Source organism: Quercus robur, chromosome 3, assembly GCF_932294415.1.
Source record: "Quercus robur chromosome 3, dhQueRobu3.1, whole genome shotgun sequence".
In the NCBI taxonomy this organism is placed as follows: Eukaryota; Viridiplantae; Streptophyta; class Magnoliopsida; order Fagales; family Fagaceae; genus Quercus; species Quercus robur.
Window position 1 is genome coordinate 4,400,188 of NC_065536.1, and position 25,226 is coordinate 4,425,413.

The 25,226-nt window shown below is 31.8% G+C and overlaps 4 protein-coding genes across 10 annotated transcripts in view; 3 read left to right on the plus strand and 1 right to left on the minus strand.

Moving 5' to 3' along the window:
* The window catches only part of LOC126716771 (uncharacterized), a 74,182-nt gene extending 72,224 nt beyond the window's left edge, over window positions 1-1,958 (plus strand). For all 3 annotated transcript variants that reach the window (XM_050417752.1, XM_050417753.1, XM_050417751.1), the window contains exon 2: window positions 1,128-1,958. In XM_050417752.1, the coding sequence (XP_050273709.1) occupies window positions 1,154-1,816 (663 nt within the window). In that variant the 5' untranslated portion in view covers window positions 1,128-1,153 and the 3' untranslated portion in view covers window positions 1,817-1,958. The remainder of the gene's footprint in view (window positions 1-1,127) is intronic.
* LOC126716770 (uncharacterized) overlaps window positions 1-11,264 on the plus strand; it is a 54,669-nt gene extending 43,405 nt beyond the window's left edge. The window contains exons 1-2 of one of the 3 annotated variants that reach the window (XM_050417748.1): window positions 9,274-9,418; window positions 10,384-11,264. In XM_050417748.1, the coding sequence (XP_050273705.1) occupies window positions 10,409-11,083 (675 nt within the window). In that variant the 5' untranslated portion in view covers window positions 9,274-9,418; window positions 10,384-10,408 and the 3' untranslated portion in view covers window positions 11,084-11,264. Of the gene's footprint in view, window positions 1-9,273; window positions 9,419-9,562; window positions 9,715-10,383 lie in introns of those variants that run through there. The other 2 variants (XM_050417747.1, XM_050417749.1) reach the window with 2 other exon arrangements.
* Window positions 11,265-16,769: 5,505 nt separating this feature from the next.
* LOC126716774 (uncharacterized) lies at window positions 16,770-19,773 on the plus strand. Of its 2 annotated transcripts, none has more exons than XR_007652280.1 (4): window positions 16,770-16,905; window positions 17,314-18,204; window positions 18,877-18,994; window positions 19,278-19,773. XR_007652280.1 is itself a non-coding variant. In XM_050417756.1 (4 exons), the coding sequence occupies exons 2-3, from the start codon at window positions 17,679-17,681 to the stop codon at window positions 18,897-18,899; spliced, it is 549 nt and encodes a 182-aa protein (XP_050273713.1). In that variant the 5' UTR covers window positions 16,770-16,905; window positions 17,314-17,678; the 3' UTR covers window positions 18,900-18,944; window positions 19,278-19,773. The 2 variants fall into 2 exon arrangements, 1 of the variants encoding a protein (XP_050273713.1); XM_050417756.1 differs by having other exon boundaries at window positions 18,877-18,944.
* A 991-nt stretch (window positions 19,774-20,764) lies between these two features.
* LOC126716775 (uncharacterized) lies at window positions 20,765-23,773 on the minus strand. 2 transcript variants are annotated; one of them, XM_050417757.1, is made up of 4 exons: window positions 23,575-23,773; window positions 23,042-23,167; window positions 22,077-22,225; window positions 20,765-21,076 (listed from the first exon to the last, which is right to left on the minus strand). In XM_050417757.1, the coding sequence occupies exons 2-4, from the start codon at window positions 23,148-23,150 to the stop codon at window positions 20,999-21,001; spliced, it is 336 nt and encodes a 111-aa protein (XP_050273714.1). In that variant the 5' UTR covers window positions 23,151-23,167; window positions 23,575-23,773; the 3' UTR covers window positions 20,765-20,998. The 2 variants fall into 2 exon arrangements, with proteins under 2 accessions (XP_050273714.1, XP_050273716.1); XM_050417759.1 differs by having other exon boundaries at window positions 23,042-23,163; window positions 23,575-23,766.
* Window positions 23,774-25,226: the final 1,453 nt, after the last annotated feature.

Genomic DNA, 25,226 nt, shown 5'->3' on the forward strand with positions numbered 1-25,226 from the left:
AAATATATAATGTTATACATAGGAACATAGTTTCTAAAACATTGCCTTAGTCCTTAGAGCATTCTTATTCTGTTTTCCAAACTTAAAACTTACTTTATTTAGTTTCCTATTTAATTTTACAATTCACCCACTATACCGGTTTTTATTTTTATATATAATTCATTAAAATAATATAAAATATAACATTAAACAATATAAACAATTCACTCATCTCTTTCCTCTCTTCCCCTTTCCTGTCTCTCTCCGGTAAAGCCACACATCCACCTTCCACCAAAAATCAGCCACAAACACCAACTCTTCACCACCAAAATTACCCCCCAAAAAAAAAAAAAAAAAAAAAAATTTGCCACCACCACCACAATCAATACCCGTCCCAAAATCAAACCCCATAAAAAAAATCAACCACAGCAGCCACCATCCCCACAGGCCACAACCACCACCACCATCACCGACCACCAAAATCATAGAGAGGGAGACCCAAACAAGACAGAGAGACAAGTCAAAAACCACTGCTGCCAAATCCACCACCGCTGCCAAACCCAGCCACCACCACCACCACCACCTCCAATACACAATAACCCACAAAATTGACCTAACCACGCTCAAACAATCTACACCAATCTACAAAAACCCACAAAACCGATCTTTACCGATCTACAAAAACCCACAAACCTTGCTCAGCCCACGGACCCACCTCACGCTCAGCCACCGCTGATCTACACCCTTCTGAGGGTGAGAGCAAGGTCTGAGAGAGAGAGAGGAGAGAGGGAGAAAGAGAGAGCAAGGTCATAGAAAGGGAGCGAGAGTGAACAGTTGGCAAGAAAGAGAGAGATGAGATAGAGAATGAGGAGAGAGCATGTAATTTTTTTTTAATTTATATGGAGAGAGAGAGAGAGGGAGAATAAAATATTATTTTCGGTTTTACATCCATTGCTAAAGTAAGTTCTATATTTAAGAACTGACTGTTCATGGGTTGTAAATTTTTTTAGAAATGTATACCCGGATGGAGCTGTGTTTTGGCTGGTTGGTGGGCAAAATAGCAACTGGGGGTGTAAACCCCCCAATGCTAATGCTTAGCGCATTTGTTAGATTTTTCATTTATTACATGAGTTTCTTTTTATGCACAGGCAACACTGGTTTGAATTAGTTCAACATGATGAACCTCATACCACTATCATTCCTGTCAAAAATGGGCATTTATGACATTGAAATACACGGTGCAAACGTTAAGGTAAGCATAGTCGAAAATCCTGCTTTGGTTGGTGCTAAGATGGATGAGTTAAGATCTTCGTTACAAACTTCAGAAAGGCTAGTTGTTGGACTCGACGTTAAGTTTGTCGAAACTTTTGGGAATTTAAAAGATATATGCAAGTTTTTGGTTCTTTGTGTTGGGAGTCATTGCTTGATGATCCAAATACCCGACCCGGAGAGGATATCTGAGACCCTTGGGCATTTTCTGTCTGATGAGACTATTTGTTTTCTGGGTACCGGAATGAGCAAAATAGTTTCAGAGCTGGGCAGCTTAAGTTATTTGTCACTGGTTGCAGGCTCTATAGGAGCTTTCACCTGTCGACCTGTAAATTTTAAGACAGGTGTTGAAGTAGGCTTTTTGGCTGCTAAAATTCTGAAGAAACCGAATGTTGAAAATCATGGATTAGCGGAGTTGGCAGGTGAAGTTGGAATGGATATAAAGGAACCAATTGGTGAATGTCCTGACTGGAATGCTAAGGTGTTCTCAAATGAAGAGGTCAAGTATGCAGTGCACAATGCCTATACTTCTTATGTTATTGGGAATAAGCTCTTTGATATGCTCTAAGCCTCTAAAGGCCATCTTGTCTATGGGTTTGACTGCTTTAATTCTGTGTTGTTATATATGCTATATATGCTAATGTTGCATGTGATTTGTGTAATTCGAACTACTTTAATGAAATTTCTGGTTGTGTTTGGTTTGTCCTAAATCATATATAATAATTTATTCTGCTTCAATCTTCTCATAGAGAAACGTCTCAAAATTTCTGAGTTGATGGTTATTTGTCTTGGGATTTCTCCAAAATTGTGGAAGAATAGAAATTCAACTCAATTGAAATTTTTAATGAGTTTATCGAATCATCATTGATTATCATTTTGACAACTTGAAATTTCAACTTTTGTAAGCTAGTTTAGCACATAGTAAATTGTCAATGTCTGGCTCCTAATCTCTCATATGGACGTGCGCCAAACATTTCTCTCTTACTCTATACCAAAATCAATTTTGGAAATTATATTTTATATTTCAACTTGCCTTCACCATGTATCACTTTACTCAAGGTTAATTAAATTCATTTTTTTTTATCTCTTTTTGTTATATTTTATACATGAACCATATATTTGATTCCCTGTGCAAAATTAATTTTAATTTTGTTAGTATTAATTCATTGAGTTAAGCATTGAATCTGTCTTCATTTGAGCAAGTTGAGACTAATAGCTGATTATAATGAAATTGTAATGGACTAATAGTACATAAGAGAAATTAGATTATATTGTTAACCGCTTTAAACTTGATATTATTTTTGCCCCATTTTAATTTTATTTTGTAGATAATGTTTCTTTTATTTGCAAATAGTTTTTAGTTAGAAGTGTATTAAAAAATATCAATTTGAATATGATAAATTACGGGGGAGTGGGGGGGGGGGGGGAGGGCAGGTAGAGAGAGAATAGCTAGAGAACTATTTGAATATGATATATTTGTTACTTGTAACATTAAAATATGAGATAAAATTTATGTGAAAGCTCCAAGAATTCATTAAAATAAAAAATTTAGAAAATAATGAAATATGAAAAAGTCACAATGAAAATAATCATAATGATATCCAGGTTTTTGATATGACCATTCTATTTTTTTTTTTCCCTAAATGCATGCCACTTACAAATTAAATTTCACTAAATTAAGAATGAAAAATATCACTAAATTACAAGACTCATTATCTTTCATGTGAGTTAAGAAAATAACAATAGACCATGAACATGATAAATTATGCTTAGTGTTTCATTAAACAATATTTCAATTTGTGGTATGAACAAAAATAATCATGAAGTTTTAAGGAGTCCAAGCTAATAAAATATTTTCTTAATTAAAACCAAGTTTAAGCAATCACTGATAACAGAAACTTCTATGAATTCTCAATTGAACATGAGTTTTACTTGGGTTGGGATAGAATCAGTATACCATATTCTTACAGAACTTCCATCAAGTATAATAGCATCAGTTCATTACAGTCACTCACCCTCCAAGTCATACTTTTACCTACCATATTTAGCAATTAAATACAATCTATACCATGATTTTCGTAAAAATTGCTGATATTTGTCTGCGCATGGATGGTGTATATTTTGCTGCTTTGCATACCATACACCATACAAAGATTCAAAAGTCTTTTTTTTTTGGTAAACAACATAGATTCAAAAGTCATTAAATCAAAAGGGAATCAAATTAGACAGTCTTAGGAGCCATCTTCTCATAACATGTGTGGATCCTGTTAGTGTCAGCGCTAGGATTAGGCCTAAGATTCCCATAAAAAAGGCTGCACGCCCTTTATAAAAAAAGCTTCATCCTCGTTATAAAAAAGCCCAAAATTATATGATAACAATTGGTTTATAAAATAAAAAAGGAGTTTGTACACTATTTTTTCCGTCTCCAAAAAGTTTTTCAAAATATAAGATCAACAAAAACCCTAAACAGTTTAGCGCGTGTGTGCACACGCAAAGCATGTAAATGTATTTAATCATCAATAATGAATATTTTCCTTAATAGCTGGAAACTTCAATTTTTGTTCACCAATATCCTACTTTGGAAGTTGTCAACATTAATCACCAATAATCTCTTATATGACCACACACCAAATAATCTCTCTCTCTCTAAACTCTAAAATAAAAATTGAAAATTCGATTATAATTTTACTTAACCATAATTTATCCAAGATAAAGTAGACCTCTTTATATATGTAGGCGGCTCCAACAGGCTAAGCCCACTAAGAATAGTGGATTTAGGTTAGACAGCCCAATACAATTAATTTGTTAGAAAATGGGCTTTCAAGGTGAACTTTAGCATACAAGCATGGTTTGGCTTTTAAGTTAGGAAGAGTTAAGTGATCTTAAAAATGGAACGAAATTTTGGATTAACACTTCCTCGGGTTAGGCCGAGGAGCAAATGTTCATAAATTGATCAAGTCCCAATTACAGGATAGTGATGTACAATATATGTATTTCTTTTCAGTTTTTCGTCCCCTTCTCTAGAGGGGTTTCCTCTCTTTATATATCCAGTTGAATTGCATCTTAGCCTCCATTTGTACAACTATTGATTCTTCTTTAAATACTTGTCCCATCAAGGTTCTGTTGGAGGTAGTAGAAAGTGCTGCAAGCTGTGAGAGTATTGTTCAGGGATCATATATTCCACCATTAATGCAGCCAGCTAAATTGGTGAAGTGCATTGAATGCGGAGGTGATGGGTACTTTATCTGGACATTTCCTCTTTTCTCAGCTTGTACACCTCTACCTTCTTCTTCAATATTTTTGTCTTCAAGTGCAAGTGGCCTGCTCAACGCTTCTTGAGAAATGCTCGCTCTTCGAGCTCCTCAAGGGGTTGGCCTCCTCGTCCTTTCTCCTTGGATTCTCATCTTTGTGTTGGGCTGGGACTCATATGCGGGTGGACCCTTCCATCTCCTCAGACTGAGTCCACAAGCTCTATTCTATGCTAGGATCTTACCCCTCCCACTATATATATAAAATTAAACTCAGTTAGTTTTAATTCATTAATTTATGTTTTTAATTCATCAAAATAATATTAATTTACTTAGTATTAGATAAATTTATTTAAATGATATTTAAATATAAAATATTTTATTTAAATTTATCATAATAGATCTCAAATTATAACGGGCTGATCTATATCCCTTATGTGTACGTCTTATACATATGAGATACGCATATGTTGAAAGATCTTTATAACTATCTCATAATATATTTTACCATCAGATTGGTGTGTATCACATGGCAACAAAATTAAATTCCAAAAACAATAATTAAAACTAAACAAAAAAGGCAAAAGAATCAACCACAATAAAATAGACAATCTAGGAAGATTACGTTTCCATTTTGGGAACTTAAGTCAGCACCCCATTTTTGGTGTTGCACGAGCCAAGAGAAATTTTTTTTTTTTTTTTTAGAATAATCAAATGTAAACTTTAGAACCATATTTTTGTAACAGTATCAAGATAATATAAATTATATTAGTAAAAAAAAAAAATTAATACATTGCCAAAGTTAATAAAGTCTCTCCATTTTCCAATAGGGAATGTTAATTTGGTCTTGATTCATTTGATCACTCAACTCTCTGTAAATTAAACTCCATCAAATTCACCTAGACTTGATGCATTTAATTCCTAGAAAATCCACCTAGGTTCAGCCTCTATATATATAAACATCCCCATGTAAACAAGAGGCACAGTAGTCTCAATTATTTCAACATTATAAAAAATTGGGTACCTACAGTTTTACAGTAAAAAATGAGTAACTATAAAATTGAAATAGATGGTGCAAAGGATAAAGCAAGTGTAATCAATGGTTATCATGTGGTCAATTGGAAGATTGATGAATCAAAGTCTTTGTTACAAAATTCACGAAGCCATGTTGTAGGTCTCAACGTTAAGAGTTTATATAACATAACCAACAAATCATAAGTATAGGTTACTTTCCTAGTGATAGGTTACCATGATTATTAATTGGAAATTTTCATTTTAAGTAGAATTGTTAGGCTAGCCATGGGTAAAGTATAGAATCTTTTGGACATGGGATGGTTAATTCCTACTTTAGGGCAGGAGTGCTCAATCATAGCACTAGTGGCTCCATGTTTGAGTCTAAGGAGGTCATGACCACCCTGACTTGGAAAACAAAATAATTATAATATATAAATTTTAATTTTTTTGGTTTTTTTATCCTTAAAAAATATTTGGGATCACCCTAAATTTTTTTAGGCTTGACATAATTACGCGTTGGACAAAATTTGGTAACAAACTTGGTTGTAAACTAAGGCTATAACTCCACTCAATATTTTTTTTATTGGATGTGAATTTTGACAAATCCACTATTGGATTATTACATTTTTTTTCTTATATTCTTTATACTTGTTAAATTTCAAGAAAATCAAATAACAATAGCTATGTCATCAATCAAATTTTTAAATTTCGAATTTTTGTAGTCTAAAATTATACATAAAAAATAAGTTTATAAATTAAATAGTAAATAACATCCGATTGACATGAAATTTGACATATATTTTAAAAGCAAAAAGAACATACAATTCAACATTTAAATTTTCAAAATATGTAGCAATGTTAATTTGTTTAATGGGAGTTGTAGCCTTAGGCTACAAATTAGTATGTAGCCAAACTTTTCCATAAACTTTGACCCCCTTAACAATATATAATAGGTCCTTACAAACAAACAGTTTCTCCCACCAAAAAAAAAAAAAAAAGTTCCTTACAAACAAAAGAAAAAGCCCAAGAAATTTTTTTATCAAACTAAAATTTTGAAAAAATGTAACTTGAAGCATTGATAATAAAACTATTATGCAAATATTTCAAAATAAGAAAATTCGAAAAAAATAAATTTTGTAAGATTTTATTTATTTGTATGTATGTGTGTGTGTGCTTTTTTATTATTTTTTTGGTCAATATTTTTTATTTTTTGAGAAGCTTTTTTGGTTAATATATGAAGTTTTATTTTTATTAAATTTTGTATAATTTAAGTTTTTTAGGCTTGACATAATTACGCTTTGGACAAAATTTGGTAACAAACTTGGTTGTAAACTAAGGCTATAACTCCACTCAATATTTTTTTTATTGGATGTGAATTTTGACAAATCCACTATTGGATTATTACATTTTTTTTCTTATATTCTTTATACTTGCTAAATTTCAAGAAAATCAAATAACAATAGCTATGTCATCAATCAAATTTTTAAATTTCGAATTTTTGTAGTCTAAAATTATACATAAAAAATAAGTTTATAAATTAAATAGTAAATAACATCCGATTGACATGAAATTTGAAATATATTTTAAAAGCAAAAAGAACATACAATTCAACATTTAAATTTTCAAAATATGTAGCAATGTTAATTTGTTTAGTGGGAGTTGTAGCCTTAGGCTACAAATTAGTATGTAGCCAAACTTTTCCATAAACTTTGATCCCCTTAACAATATATTAGGTCCTTACAAACAAACAGTTTCTCCCACCAAAAAAAAAATAAGTTCCTTACAAACAAAAGAAAAAGCCCAAGAAATTTTTTTATCAAACTAAAATTTTGAAAAAATGTAACTTGAAGCATTGATAATAAAACTATCATGCAAATATTTCAAAATAAGAAAATTCGAAAAAAAAAAATTTTGTAAGATTTTATTTATTTGTATGTATGTGTGTGTGTGCTTTTTATTATTTTTTGGGTCAATATTTTTTATTTTTTGAGAAGCTTTTTTGGTTAATATATGAAGTTTTATTTTTATTAAATTTTGTATAATTTAAGTTTTTTAATGATCTCCCTAGAAAACATTCTTGGAGTAAGATTTTTCTCCAATGAGTGCAAGCTCTTAACTAATAAATTAATAAATAAATGGACTTGGTATTAGGATTTTATTAAAAAAATAACTATAAAACCCAATCTATATTATTAGTTAGGTAACGTTTCAAACATATTTGGTTTCTAACAATTCGAGTTCTCTGCACTCGATTTTGCCCAGTGAATTCGCACTTGGAAATCAAGTGTCTAACACTCGATTTCCATACTCACTTGGAAATCGAATGTTTCACACTCGATTTTCTCATAAATGAAATTTGTTTCAAACCTTTCCTAACTAATAATATAGTTTAGGTTTTATAATTATTTTTTAATAAAATCCCTTGGTATCGATTTATAAATGACAAAAAGAAGTATTTTTTATACAATATTATAATTAATATTTCACTCATTATCCTGTGAGACACCTGAGAGGTAAAAGAAAGAATAAAAAAATATATTTAATATTAGTTGTAAAATAATAAAGTACTTGATACTAAGTCTATTATAAAATAAGATGTTCTCATAAAAATAATAATAATAATAATATAGGGTGTTAAAATAGGTAAAACAACTTTTTAAATTGTTAAAAGTTAAATTTTTTAGTACATTTATATTTGACATCAGTTTATAAACTCAACTTTTTCCTTCATTTTCTTACTTTTCTTCAAATTTTTCAATACACAAACTTACTTAGCACATTTTCAACCAAATTAAAAAAAAAAAAAAAAAGTTCCAACAAAAAGCTAAAATGAGCTGCATGCATACGGACATCTTTGTGAATGACTGATAGATGACTCTCACTTGGTGTGACTACGGAATTGAAGTAAATATTGAATAGTCTTCAATTTGATAAAGAGGCAGACAAAGACTTAAGAGTTAAGGCATAGGCACATGTGGAGGAGAAAAAACAGAGGTAAAAAAAATTTATAAAATATTAAACCTTCCTATTTTTTTGAATTAAAAAGTTAAGAGCGAGATTTAAGTACAGTATCTAAGTATCTAAGTGTTATTTTTTAAATTCTTATTTTAAAATTTTGCTATATAAATTTTTTCTTATGAAATAAAAATATTTTTTTTAGTTAAATAATCATATAACTGAATCTTAAATAATCATATAACTTAATCTTAAAAACCTAACAAACAGCATTTCAAGCATTTCAAGATAAAGTTCACTGTACGTAAATTTTGTACAAAAGTTAAATGACTGATAGATGACTCTCACTTGGTGTGACTACGGAATTGAAGTAAATATTGAATAGTCTTCAATTTGATAAAGCGGCAGCCAAAGACTTAAGAGTTAAGGCATAGGCACGTGTGGAGGAGACAAAACAGAGGTAAAAAAAATTCATAAAATATTAAACCTTCCTATTTTTTTTGAATTAAAAAGCTAAGAGTGAGATTTAAGTAAAATATTTATGTATTGTTTTTTAAATTTTTATTTTAAAATTCTGCTATATAAAGTTTTTCTTATGAAATAAAAATTATTTTTTTAAAATAAATAACCATATAACTGAATCTTAAAAGAAAAACCTAACCAGCAACCCTTCAAGATAAACTTCACTATACATAAATTTTGTACAAAAGTTAAATGGGATTGTCCTTTTTATTCTTTTTTCTTTTCTTTTTAATGGGCCCAAAGACAAAGATAAAGCCCACTCTATGCAACCTTCAATTTCTTTTTCTTTTAACGTTCTCTTTACTCTGTACATCTCCCTCTTTCTCTCTCTTTCACGCTTTCCCTATAATTATATTCTATAGCCAGCCCAACGCTCCTGCAGGAGCGATCGAGAAAGATAAAGAGGTTCCTCTCCATTTTTATCCCAAGAAGTGAGTGTCTCTGTGATCTCTCTCTCTATTTTGTGTAGTATTTTGTACAAAAGTTAAATGGGATTGCCCTTTTTTTTCTTTTTTCTTTTCTTTTTAATGGGCCCAAAGACAAAGATAAAGCCCACTCTATGCAACCTTCAATTTCTTTTTCTTTTAACGTTCTCTTTACTCTGTACATCTCCCTCTTTCTCTCTCTTTCACGCTTTCCCTATAATTATACTCTATAGCCAGCCCAACGCTCTTGCAGGAGCGATCGAGAAAGATAAAGAGGTTCCTCTCCATTTTTATCCCAAGAAGTGAGTGTCTCTGTGATCTCTCTCTCTATTTTGTGTAGTATTTTAGCTTGTGAATTGTTTGAAAATAGAGCTGTATGTTGCTCACTTTGCATATCAGGTTTCATTTGAAGCATACATTATGTAGTCAGTCAAACCTCTCTCATGGAAGGCTTTCCAGTAATATGTTTGATATGTGCTACAAAATTTTGTTTATAGTATGGGCACTTACTTTTATTTGATGTGTACGAAATTGTTTTAAAATAGCTTGTGTAAACACTAAATTTCAATCTTTCACTCTCTACAGCTAGCTTTCCAAAGAATTGAAGTAGTTTTTAGTGCTTGAAATGAAGAAAGATCAAATTTGGTTTTAGTTCTGTGATTGGTTGGCTTATCAAATTTGTTACTGTTGACTTGAAATAGATATTATAGTTGCCACCAAAATGATTTTATACTTCCATGTCAATTTTTATGATAAGTTATTCTTATCGGCACCTGCTAAGCCTGAGTATTTATTAATCAATTATTTTAAGAAAGTTTTGGTAAAAAAAAAAAAAAAAAAAAAAAAAAATGTTAAAAAATTAGTTTTATATTTCTTTTTTTCCTATAAAAAGTTTATAGTTTCTAAAACAATGCCTTAGAGCATTTGTTGACTTTTCCCTTTCTTATTATGGGTTTTCTTTTTATGCACAGGCAACACTAGTTTGAATTATCAATTATGTCCAACATGATCAACCTCATTCCTCTATCATTCCTGTCAAAAATGGGTATGTATGACATTGAAATACACGGTGCAAACGTCAAGGTAAGCGTAGTCGACAATCCTGCTTTGGTTGATGCTAAGATAAATGAGTTAAAATCTTCATTACAAACTTCACAAAGGCGTGTTGTTGGGCTCGACATTAAGTTTGCGCTAATTAACGACATTGGTGATGATGAAATTTTGCAAGCTGAAGATTATTTACCTTTAGGCAAGATTTTGCTTCTTTGTGTGGGGACTGATTGCTTGATGATCCAATTACCTACCACAATGGAGGTAACTGATGCCCTCAGGCAGTTTCTGTCTGATGAGACTATTTGTTTTCTGGGTACCGAAATGCGCGAGAAAGTTGAAGAACTACGCCGCCATTATTTTAGTAAACAAACGCAACGTGTGGATTGTAAGACAGGTGTTGAAGTAGGCTATTTGGCTGCTAAAATTCTGAAGAAAGGCAAAGCTGATAAGTATGGATTATCGGAGTTGGCAGGCGAAGTTGGAATGGACATAAAGGAACCAACTGGTGCACGTCCTGACTGGCATGCAGTAGCGTTCTCAGATGAAGAGGTCAAGTATGCAGTGCACAATGCCTATGCTTCTTATGTTATTGGGAATAAGCTCCTGGATATGCTCTAAGCCTCTTAAGGCCATCTTGTTTATGGGTTTGACTGCTTTGATTCTGTGTTGTAACAGTGTCCACATTAGAGCTATATATATGTATATGCTAATGCTACATGTGATTTGTGATTTGTGATTTGTGATTTGTGTATTTGAACTACTTTAATGAAACTTCTGGTTGTGTTTGGTTTGTTGTAAATCATGTATATTAATTAGTTGTCCCGGGGGGAAAAAATTTAGGTGAGCTCTCTCACTCTTATGAATATCTCCAAAATTGTGGAACCACATAAATCTAGTTCAATTGAAATCTTAAATGAGTACCTAATCATCATTGATTATCATTTTTCCTTAACAACATGAACTTTCGACTTTTGTAACCTAGTTTAGCACACAGTATATTGTCATTCATTTTCCTTAAAAATTATGTAGTTTTTATTTTACTTTTCTCACTTTTTTTTTTTTTTTAGAGTCAATTACTTTTCTCACTTACTTAATATAAAAGTTACCAAAAACTAATAAACTATTCCCAAATGTAGTTACATGTTGGGATCAAGATATTTATGCCTATTCCTATAACAGTTGAAGAAAGCCAAGCACGTGTTACACTTGCCAAAAGTAAACTTCAGAACCATATTTTTGTATCAGGAAATCAGGATAATAAAAGTTGTATTAAAAAAAAAATTAAATACATTGCCTAAGTTCATGAAAACTCTCCATTTTCCAATAGGGAATGTGAATATTGGTCTGGATTCTTTTTCTTTTTTTTTTTTTTTTTTTTGAGAATACTAATTTTTAACATATACATAAACAGGAAGAATGAAAAAGGTTTTTTAAAGAAACTTACAACGGTGTATATCTAAAGGGACTTAACTCTTGGATACTAATTTTTTTTTTTTTTTTGAGAATACTAATTTTTAACATATACATAAACAGGAAGAATGAAGAAGGTTTTTTAAAGAAACTTACAACGGTGTATATCTAAAGGGACTTAACTCTTGGATAAGTTACCAAAAACTAATAAACCATTCCCAAATGCAGTTACATGTTGGGATCAAGATATTTATGCCTATTCCTATAACAGTTGAAGAAAGCCAAGCACGTGTTACACTTGCCAAAAGTAAACTTCAGAACCATATTTTTGTATCAGGATAATATAAGTTGTATTAAAAAAAAAAAATTAAATACATTGCCTAAGTTCATGAAAACTCTCCATTTTCCAATAGGGAATGTGAATATATATGGTCTGGATTTTTTTTTTTTTTTTTTTTTTTTTTTGAGAATACTAATTTTTAACACATACATATACAGGAAGAAGGGAGAAGGTTTTTTAAAGAAACTTACAACGGTATATATCTAGAAGGACTTAACTCTTGGATACACAGCACAGACTCAGGATTCATTTGATCACTCAATTCTTTGTAAATTAAATCCATCAAATTCACCTGGGCTTGATGAATTTAATTCCTAGCAAATTCACCTAGACTCAGCCTCCATATAAACATCCCCATGTAAACAAGAGGCACAGTAGTTTAAATGATTTCATCATGATAAACAACCAATTACCTGTAGCTCTCCAGTCAAAATTAGGCTGTAACTAAGAAAATTGAAATAGATGGTGCAAAGGTTAAAGCAAGCGTAGTCAATGATTATCATGTACTCAGTTCGAAGATTGATGAATTAAAGTCTTTGTTACAAAAATCACGAAGCCGTGTTGTAGGTCTCGACGTTAAGAGTGTCCAATGGAAATATGCTAATATGGTCTAGATTCGTTTGATTACTCAGCTCTATATAATTAAATCCCATTGAAAAAAAATAAATTAAAAAAAACCCTTCGAATTCACTTAGATGAATTAATTCCTAGCAATAAACTCACCTTGATTTTTTGTTTTTTAATGAATAAATTCACCTTGACTTGGCCTTTTTTTTTTTTTTTTATACACCAAATAAGACTTGGCCTCTATTTGGTTTGGTTAGGACAAAACAATGACTAATTCCATTAGAAACTGTAAAAAAGAATGATACAACTTTAATGGTGAAGTAACCATCATGCTAAGAGTGTTACTTTTTATTTTAAATGATAAGTGTTGATTACACTTTTTTTTTTCTTTTCCTGAATAAATTCACCTTGACTTGGCCTCTATATTTTGATTCTAATAAGTGCCGTATGACCAAATATAAACATTGGCAGAAGCTTTAAGGCGTCCAAGCTAATAGTATTAACAAAACCAAGTTTAAGCAATCACTAATAACCCAAACTAGCTTCTATGAATTCTCTATTGAACATGGATTTTTCTTGGAATAGCATCAGTGTACCAAATTCTTACAGAACTTCCATCATTTCTTCACTCACCCTCCAATTCGTTGGAGTGAAAGGTTTTGTGTTTCAAAAGTGTGACTAGAGTTGAAAATTTTTTCATAGGGAAGGCAATATTCTTGGACTGAAAAATGGTTGAGCTCAAAGACCAACAGCCGGTTGAGACTTAACTCTTGAGACTTGGGAGTGCCTTTTGAATTGGGAATGGTAATTGCTTTTAAGCTTCTTGGATTTAGTTTCTTCGGGATTACACAACAAGTTGCTTAGCTTTTATTAAGATCTTTCTCAGAAAAAAAAAAAAAAAAAAAAAAAAAAAAAAAAAAAAAAAAAAAAACTTTTATTAAGATAGATCGGTTGAATCAGCTAGAATTACACCATAAATTGGTAATGGGATTGTCTTCATCCACACAACAAAATCATAAAATATTTAATCATGAATAATCACAAATCACAACCATTCTAACATTGCAACTCTTGACTTTCCATCTCTTCAATTAATTCCCATAAAAAATAAAAATTAGAATTAAAAAAAAAAAAAAAAAAAAAAAAAAACTTTGGATTCACTTACATGAATTAATTTCTAGCAATAAATTCACCTTGCCTGGACCTTTTCTTTTTCTGATAAATAAATTCACCTTGACTTGGCCTCTATATAAACATCCCCAGGCAATTTCTTTCTTTACTTGTAGTTTTCTTGCTAGTACAAGAAGCGTTGTTTTGAATGTGTTGACTACGTGGCGCTTAGCGGGCTACCTTTCAAAAATAGGTTCATGTGAAATTGAAATAAATGGTTCAAAAGTAGAGCTATTTGTGGCCGATAATTCATCACGTGAGAGGCTTGTTGTTGGACTCGACTATAATAATACACCAACAGGCAAAATGTTGATTCGTTGTATCGGTGCTGATTGTTTGATCATCAAATTCTGCTTGGACTGTGTTCCTAAGACTCTCAAGCAGTTTCTGGCTGATGAGACTTATTGTTTTCTGGGTACAGGAATGAGTAACATAGTTCAAGCACTACAATCTGATGATATACAATGTGGGACAGGCATTGATGTTGGTTATCTTTTTGCTAGGATTCTGAGGAAACCCAACATCGAGGGGTATGGATTAAAAGAGTTGGCTGATGAAGTTGGAATGCATATAGAGGAACCAATTGGCGAATGCCCAGATTGGAATGCCAGAGTGTTCTCAATGGAACAGATCAAGTATGCAGTGCACAATGCCAATACTTCTTATGTAATAGTGGACATATTGTTACGTAAGGTGGACCCCAATTCCGATGATGATGATACTTGAGATTTGGGATTCAAACTATTTTTGAATGAGTTTATGTTTGTGTTAAACATGGGTTAAATCAAAGTGAATGTTTATTTGACTCTATATTGCATACCATACATATTATTTCAGCATGTATATGAGCTTTACTGTTTTTAGCTTTTATAAGGGGAAAAACTATGGTCTCAATTGCTTGGCAATCCAATTAATATAAAGATCTAATGCAGTCTGTCATCTTATCCTTAGCATAATCTTGACCTCAACAACAATGTAGATTTCAAATTTTATTTTTCTTGAGATAAATGCATATGAAACTGAAATTCAAGATATTAAATTCAGCGTAATATTTATTACGTGTCCATTTGGGATTCACTTATTTTGTTAAAACTGAAAACTTTTTGTTGAAAATACTGTAAATAAAAGTAAATTTTGAACTAGTTAAGTATTTGAAAATAAATTTAACATTCCAATAGTTTACTGAGAGTTTCAGAAGCCAATGAATTCTACCCAAATGATCTTTGTTTTCTTATGATAATTTCACTCCAAATATCAAAGTGAAAATAAAATCTTGGATTGAGAATTAAATCCAATCAAGAAATTACTAGAGTTTATGGCAGCTAGGAGAGCAGTCCTTTTTGTTCAGGAAATTGGACCTGGTAACTCAATTTTTGAAGGTGATTTAGACCAGAGGTTGTCGTTAATGCCTTAAAGAAAGGTGATATACTTAACTCTGCCCTCGGTCATCTGATAAAAGACACTATATTCTTTATCAACTATCTTTAGAGTTGGTCTTTCTCTCACACATATAGGCAAGGCAATGCGGTAACACATGCCTTAGCTAGGAGATTTAGCTTATCTTTTCCGCTTTTAGTCTAGACAGAGTCTATTCCTCCTAATATTAATAATTTTGTAACTGCTGATTTATCATCCTTTGATTAATATGACGATTGACTTGCTTCTCAAAAATAAAAAAATTTCTTCATGAATAAATGTTAAAAGCTTACATAATGGATCGAGTATTGGAAGTTTAGAATGGCCTTTGATTGGTCTTTGACTTTAGACTTTCAGTTAAATAAAGATTAATTTTGGAAGTTTATATTTTATTGCTTCTTTGCATACCAAACATAGATTCAAAAGTTGTTAATATCTCATAACACAGTTTTATGAGTCATCCTCTCATAACACATGTGGATCATGTTAGTGCTGCATCTAGGACTAAGCCTAAGAGGGATTACAAAAAGGCCACACTCCCTTTATAAAAAGGTTTCACCATCATTATAAAAAGTCCCAAAAATTTTATGAAAACGATTGGTTTAAAAAAAAATTTTGATATGTACACTATTTTTCCCACCTCCAAAAAGGTTTTCAAAATATTATATCAATAGAAACCCTAAATTGATTAACACAATATAGAAGAAAAAATTATTAAATGTGTCTCATCATTAGTAACGAATAATTTCCCTAACAGTTTGAAATTTCAATTTTTGCACACCAATATCCTACTTGGTAAATTGTCAACATTAGTCACCTATAATCTCTTATATGGGCACACACCAAACAATCTCTCTCTCTCTCTCTCTCTCTCTCTCAACCCTAAAATAAAAATTGAAAATTGGATTATAACTTTACTTATCCATGTATTGTCTTATCCAAGATAAACTAGACCTCATTTTTTAAAAATAAAATTTTTTTTTTGTTAAATTTTATACTTGAACCATGATTTTGACTCTCTATATAAAATTAACCTTGATTAATTTTAATTCATTAAGTTATGTGTTTAATTCATCAAAATAATATTAGTTTAGTTAATATTAAATAAATTTATTTAATTGATATTTAAATATAAAATATTTCATTTAGTAAATTTATCGTTTTAAGTCTCAAATTATACCTAATCGATTTAAATCTCATTTATGTAGGTCTTGCACCTATGAAATATACACGTGTTGATAACATTTTTTAAATGGTCTTATAAGATATTTTACTGTAAAAACTAAAAGTAAACAGAAAAGGCCAAAAACCAACAAAAACGACAAGTCGACAACAATAAAAAAAAAAAGACAATAAAGGAAGATTACGTGGCACAAAGACCACCATTTTGGGAACTAAGAAGTCAGCACCACATTGGTAATAGTAATAAGGTGGTATTTACCAAACGAGCCTGATCTGCTAAAGTTTGCTGTTTGCCCATTGGTTTGGTTCTTTGTTTTCAGAACTCTCTCTCTCTCTCTTGCTCTCTCTACAAACGGTACGTTTTATGATGATCATTGTTGTGACTCTGATTAAAAATGCTTGTGTGTTACTTTTCATTTGGTTGCTGAGAAAACCGAGGTAAAAGATAACAAGAGAAAAGAATGTCTATGAAATCTAAATCTTATTTGTTTATGGTTTTTTTGCTTGACCTCAAAATGCAAAACCCATCTTTTGTTTATGTCAATTTAACTCTCTTTTTATGGCTCATGCAAGTTCCAGCTTTTTGTTTCCTTACAAAATTAAAGGGAAAAAAAAATGAAAATTTTTATTTCCACAATTTCTAACTGCAACCAAATGGGGCATTTGGGTTATTAATAATGTGGTTGCTTTGTGAATTTCATGAATGTTTGTTTAATATTTATTTTAGATTGTTAATTATTTTGGGTTTCATGTCAAATTGCAGGAAGAAGAAATGGGAATGAGAAAGATCAGTTTTTTTTAGTTAATATTGATGAGATTGGTATACCCTTTTGACTATTTTGGATAATGCAGCGATAGAATAAGCCTTTTAGCTTTAATTTATTATATGGAATGTCAAGAAATTAGAAACTGATGGCTCTTTGTGTGATTTTGATGGTTTCATGGTCATATATACTTGAATTGTGAGTTCATTAAATTGTAGTAAAATGGATTAGCTGAAAAGGATTTGTGGGTTTTCCTATCTTTTTGTGAAAGTATGCGGTTTTGATATTGGCGATTTGGAGGGTCTATTCTTATGGAAAAGTTTGAATATTGATGGTATAGGGTTGGAGGGTAATTGGGTTTGTAATGGATCGTAGTGATTCAGAGGAAAATGATTCAATTGTTGATTTGGAAAGTGGTGAGACTACAAGTGAAGAGGAAGGAGTTAAAAACTTAAATGTGAGCAGTATGCGTGCTAAGAAAGGCAGATTGAGGAATGGACATACTGGTTTTGATAAACCAATTTGGGATACTAATGGGTTCGGTTCAAGTAAAAATCTGTTACTTTCTGGTGAGAATTTGGAGATATTGGTAGGTGAGGTGGAGGGAAGGGCAGTGAATATGGCAGAGATGAAAATGGAAAAAGAGAAAAGGAAAAAGATGAACTCTAATAAGCCTCCTAAACCACCCCGTCCTCCTAATGGGCCATTATTGGATGCAGCCGATATGAAGTTGGTCAAAGAAATTTCTGAACTTGCAAGAATGAGGCGTGCAAGGATTGAACAAAGGAGGGAGATGAAGAAGATGAGAACGGACAAGGCATCATCATCAAATACTAATCTTATTGCACTAGTCATCACCTTTCTCTTTTGCTTGGTGATAATCTTCCAAGGTAATATTGTCTCTACCAATCACAGTAACTACTTACCACTTGAAGATTGCATGATGTAATCACTGATTGATTAGTTGACATTTCTTTTTGCTGTTTGTATTCATATCATTGTACTCAAAGGTCATCACTGAATCAGCTAGCATTTATGTGACAATTTTTAGAGGAGAAGATTAACAAAAACTGTAGTTTTTTACTTTTACATGAGTACTGTGTACACTCTTTTTTGTCAGTGATAGCACAATAAACGCAGGGCCCCTTTGGTTTATTGAATTTTTTTCCTGTTTAAGGATGCTTTTGCTCTTTAATTCCAATAGTGATATGAATATTTTTTAACCATAGGATAGTACTATCCTATCTGTAGAATTTCAAAATAGATTTAGGGAAAGCTTGTCTGTCATATATGTTAATGCCAAAAATGAAAGAACAACTAGACGAGAGTGACAATATTGCAAAAGAAGAAATATAAGGTAATAATCTTAGCAAATGTATATAAAAGGTTTAAACAAGCAAATCATGAGTGTGCAAATTGAATAAGGAATATGGGGGCTAAATACTTGTGCCAATATTCGATTCCCCTATATAATGTCATTACTTTTCACTTGTAGTTTTTTCCTGCTTATATTTTTCCTTCATTTAAGAATTATAATGTGTCTCTGTATTGTCAACTTTCAGGTATCTTGGGCTCTCGCGTGTGATGCCTCTAGAAGTGTCTTTCTTCAAATTGCATCAAGCAGATTCTTGTATGTCTCCTTCTTAGCCCTTTGTCCTTTCCCCCTTATTATTGTTTTGGGTAGGCTAACCAATTTAGCTTACTATTCTATAACATGTTGGTGATACGTCCAATAGTCATCACCTTTACTTGATTAGAAGTGATAACTAGCAATGCTAATTATTCTAAATTCTGTGTTAGATAGCTCCAAAAGTAGCGCTCTTTTTATACATGTGTGATAATTGAGATTTACTGAACAAAGAGAAAAATGAGAAGGCTGCCTTCACTTCCAGTCTCTCCCACCTCTTAGTGAAAGATCAATTCTGTAGGCAAGTTTATTTATAATTCAATATATTGATTGCAGGGTTTGCATCATAAGTTTTCGACAGTTACTCTCCGCAAATTTCCAGAGTCAGCAATACCATTTGGTGGTGTGATTCAAGATGATTAGTTTTAACTCCCAAGCATGTGCAAGTGAACCAATGGATCTGAGTCTAGGTTTCCCAAGTATGTTGCTCTCTTTCCATCAAGTGCTGGTGTAGAAAATGTCTGTGCACTTAAAGCATTTTGAATAAGGAGGTCTTGTGCCGAATCTTGCACTCACATAGAGGCTAGAGCAGGTGTTTGCTTCCTGTTTTCTGCGTGTATATTTTTGAAGGATAAGAATTTTGCAGATAGTAGGTAACTTATCCTTGGTGTATCAGTATGAGAAAGATCTTTTTTTTTTTTTTTTAGTTCTTATTGATGAGATTGGTGGAAATGATCTAAGGCATCACTGGCAAGTATGCTAAATTCTGTACTTCTGCAGAAAAATTTAAACTTTCGTTCAGCTGTTGTAGAAAAATCTTAAACTTTGTGCTCTTTTGGGTCCCATTAATTTTTGTACAGAACAAAAAAATTACAATTTTTTTTAGCTTTTGTAAATTTGCAGAAAAATCTAAAATCTTGTGTTTGGATCCTGCTAAATTTTTTTTTGTTACACTGTTTAATTCAATAAATGCTAGGGTCCCTAACAATGTGTGTTGATAATCTTTAGGTCTTTTTAGTAGGGTCTATTGGAACGCTGAACCCTGATTGAGCCTATTCATGAATTGGCCTATGTGTGGCAGAGTTCTTAAATATTTGGTATCATTGTAATATGGCCAAACTGACCACAGAAATTATCATTACTCATGGGGCACAGAGCATACAGTGGTGTATTAAGAATTATTGCCATAGGCTTGCAGTAAATGGAGTTCCTTTTATGGTGGATATTTGATGCCTAAAGGGCTGGTGTATCCGGCAAGAGAGGCAAGTGACTTTTGTAACTTTCAGTTTCACTTTATACACCTTGTTAAATGCCAGTGATTTTGAAAAGAATTCCGCCAGCCATCTTGAATCAGAAAAGAAAAGATATGCAGGAGTGAGGATGTAACAATCTGAAACAAATACGACCATTTTACCAACAGTCACCATCCATGTAGCCAAGCTATCTTAAGAGGGTAAGTCATGGATTCAACCCACTAGATGGAAAAGACTACTCTACAAAATCTGTAGCTTGGGATTGAATCCTGCCTATTAAAAAAAAAAAAGAGCTCATTGTCATCTTGGTCTAATGGTAAAAAAACCAGTGTATGACACAAGCCATCAGCCCAAATCTTATTATTTCTAGTTAAAATAAATAAATACCATTTCATAATAAAACCACAATTTTTTCTAAACAATTTGCATTATTCATCTCATTCATTAATCATCTGGAGGATTAAACCATATGGGATGTATCAGGTAAAACCTGAAATGATTCAAAACTTTTACAATAAAATGAGCTTAGTATGGCAAGCTGGAATCCAAATCCATAACAGGGCCGCATACTGGTTAGAAGAAATTATATGATAATGCATGCAGTGATCATGCTGTTTATGCATTGAATACATAGAATTAAACCACTAAACTCAGTCCATGAGATTGTTTATAGGATTACAAACATTAAGACACCAAACTCTTCAAAAATTAAACAGTTTCATGCGTAAATGTCCAGCTATCACGAACTCCACCAGACAATTATCTTGGTCTTCATCCTTGAAGGACTAGCCACTCCAAAACTAATTAAGATTTTAAAGGCTGAGCTCGAGGCCTCCACAGTCCCAGCCTATACTTGTGGGCATGCTTCAATATCAACTTCCTCTGCAAAACAAAAATCAAATGTTAGTGTAAGGGAGCAAAAGTCCATGTGGAGTACTGATGTCTAAGGTCATGAACTCATGCCTCTAATCCTAATTAAAAACTGCAGCTTGTATTCCCTCCATTAACAAGTTTCAACAAGTACTAAGCACAGAATGCCAGGATCACTATAGAGGAATCAGTGCCCAAATAGACTTGTGTCATCGTTTTCAAGTTATTAACAGAATAAGAGATACATACACAAGACTTTATCATACCTCATCTTTTTTCTTTTTCTTTTTTATAGGTTTTTTTCACCGTGCATATCTTATAAATGTCGCTGAGCCTGACTGATTCTGTTAAGGATCCATATCTGACCCTAAAAAATTTAGGACTAAGGCTTGGTTGTTGGTTTGTATATCTTTTAAATGAAATCCTTTTGTGTTAAGGCTAATGTACAAAACATAATTACAGAATTACAGTTAGAAACGAAACCATTACCATCTATCCACCAAGTCACAAAAATGACATCTAGCTAAGGCAACCATGGTCAAAAGTCTTAAGTGTTGATATTCTAGTAATATTATGTGCCAGACTAGAAATCAGTTCACTAGTCCAATAGGCTTTGCAGACAATCCATGGAATTTGTTAGTGACTATTACTAGCTCAATTTCTCACACTGAAATAGACCAAACACAGAAATGAAACAAGAGCAGACAGAGAACACTACAGTGACATTGTCAAATTAACATACATATAAACCACTCCTATTATGTTCTGGCAGTCAAACAAGTCATATATTCCATGGATCTACCATATTTGTTGACTTAGAAGCAACATTACTAAAAGAGTAATCAAAAACATCTGAATACACAATTCAAAGTGATATTTATCAAATGCAAACTCTCCCAAATCCTAAAACTTTGTTATTTGAACAAATATATCACTAACCACAATTATGATGAAATCCACACACACATGCACATTGTTTGAAAAGGATAACTGGAGACTTTCTAATGATTACCTGTTGGCATGGTATGCCAAGTTTCTTAAGCTTGAGAGTGCGAGTGACAAGCAGCTTCTGAAAATCACCAATCTCAGTTTCAAGCTTAGCCACATGGGCTTCAACACCTTTCCCTATCCCATTCAAAAATTCAGGTATGCCAACCTTCTCTGCAACAAGAACAGAACCTCAAACTCAATTGCAATATCTAATTTACTAAAAACCCTCAATATTCTGTTAGATTGCAAAAAGAAATAAAAGAAAATATATCAATTTCTTGATGAAAGTAGTTGTAACTTTGTAAGTAAGGGCATGAGACAACAAGACCTCTCCTCAACTGAGCCTATCACAATTCACAGCAACTCAAAAAGAAAAATAATTAATAAAATAACTAAATTTCTTTCTTCTCTTCTCATTTGCCTACTTTCTCAGCAACCAACCAAAGGATAAAGCTAGATTGGGCTGCCAAAAAAATAATAATAATCAAATGGTTGTATGATTGTATCTAATATTCTTCCAATATCCAGATCCTAGAAGGAACGAACCTTACCCTCACACAGCCATTTATCTTGGTTGAAGTGTGTTTTTCATTACAATAGCCTAAATTCAGGTAACATAAATCATTAAACCCAGATTTTTTTTTTCTTTTTTTTCACATTCCCAAGTTCTCTCAAATTTTCTCAGCAACCATATAACTATAAAAGAAATCAAACTCTTCAATCTTAGCCTTAAACACCCATTTGGCTCAACTTTCAGTAAATCTCTCATCTTTACAAGAACTTCAACAACATAAATCAAAAAACCCAGAATTTCTTTCCCCTTTCCAATCGAAAGTTTCAACCTTTACAAAGCAATATAAGCTCAAACAGCACAGACTACAATAACCAATTTTTTTTTTTCCCTTTTTTTTTCTTGGAAACTAAACAAAGAGAGAAAATTGAATAATGGGTAAGTGTTAAACCTCAAAAATAAAAAATAAAGCTTACCTACATACAAGGACGATTTGGAGAAGAATCTAGAGAAGCCAGGTGTTTGATATGGTTGTGGTGAGATTGAGATTGTCCTTGTTTTGAAGATTAGTTGCCTCCAAGCCATTGTCTTCTATTTTCTACCTGTGTCAATGAGAGTTTACTCAGAAACAACAAAAACCCAGCAACAGTGTCTCAGAACTCAAATGGAGTTTTTGAGAGTGATTCATTCAAATGGCATAAAAATGAAAAATATACTTTTGCTACTTTTAACATCACAATATATTAAGATTAAATAATAAATAAACAACCAATAAAAAATAAATAAATAAACATTTAAATTTCTCTAAAACCCAAAAACCTCTCTCTCTCTTTTCTCTCTATTGTGAACCCATAACCAAATCCACCCATAACAACTGGCCACTGTAATTTCTGCAAAAATAAAATAAAAACCCAAATGCAAAAACCAACAAAACCCACAAATGGTGACACAAAACCACCAAATGGAGAGCCACAACCCATTAATGGCGAGAAAAATTGTAACCACTTACCGAGAGCCAGAACCACCGTGACGAGATGAAACCACCGCCACAAACGAAACCACCGACACCCACAGTCGCAACCGGAACCACCAAAACCCACAAACACTACCGAGAGAGTGAGAGGAAACCCGAGAGAGAGAATGAGAAAGTCTGAAGAAGAGAGGGAGGAGAGAGAGAATAGTTGAGTTAAAAAAAAATGCTAAAAACAAATAGCTTTTGGCACATCTGATGTTTAGGTGTTTTGGTGTTTAATATTTTGCATTTTTTAGCACACCAAATGCAAACGGAGCATCAGGTGTTATAAAACAAATGCTATTTTGATATATCAAAAAATTACTTCTTTTTTTATAATATATTTTTTTATAATACACTTTGAATCACATATTCTATTATTTTACTATTTTATTTAAATATTTTTTCTTTTTTTAATTTTTTATTTATTACTTTACCTCTTTTTACTATACCACTTTACAATGAGCAACGTTTAGGAGCATTATTTACTACACAATTTTTGTCCTAACCCATTATGTGTCGAGTTATAAGCGGTGAAGGTATGATCCCATCATTTTTTTACCACTCACAACTTGTCATATAGCAAATTGTAGTAAAAGTTATACAATAAATTGTGGTCACCTACTTAAAATATTTTTTTTCATTTACCATTTTTTTTAGAGGAAAGAGAAAGTTGATTAAAAAATTAAAAAAATAAATAAATAGAGCATATATATAAAAATAAATAGAACATATGTTCGTACTGTGCCATTGATAGAACTGTATTGTAGCAAATTTAATCTCAAATGCCAAAATTTGGCATCTTATACATCTTAGACCATTTACATTTGAGTTTCTAAAAAATATATATGTTTAACACTTTAAAAAGTTATTTACCTATTTTACTTTTACAATACATCTAACATCTCATTTCTTATTTTTACGTACAACCCAATCAAAATAATATAAATTACACAATCAAAAAAATATATAAAAAATTATTTCTCTCTCTTCACTCCCATCTCTCTTTTACCACCCAAAAAAAAAAATGATATTTTAGTTTTACCATCAAGTTACAATAATTCCTATATTTAAGAACCTACTGTTCAAAGTTGCTAAATTCTTTTTAGCAAAAGCCACCCAGGTAATTGTGGTTTTAGGGGATGTATGAATCTTTTAATAAGAGATTTTTAGTAACGTTGTTTAAGTATTGTAGAAATACATGTGAGTTAAAAAGTGTTGTGGAAATACGTGTTGTAGCATTCAAATACTAAAAACTATTATTTAAACAACAAAACCAAATGAGCTCTAAAATAGCAATCTAGGAGGTTTTATACCCACAATGTTAATACTCTTAGGAGTGTCGGTTTTTGGTATTTGGTATGTCAAATACTAAAAGTTTAGTATTTGACACACTTAATAGCATTCGCATAAGTGAATGCAAAATTTTTGTCTATTTTGCAAACAAAAAAAAGAAGAACATACTCTTTTTTTTTTGTTTTACACACCCATTTTTATAAAACACTTAAGCCAGTTTGTCTATTCTACATCATTTTTTATTTAAATAACACATTCTCACCTTTTTTTTTTTTTTTTTTCACACCAATCCCACCACCTTACCAAACTCTCCAATGATATCTCTCTCACTCTCTATCTCTTTTTATTTTCCC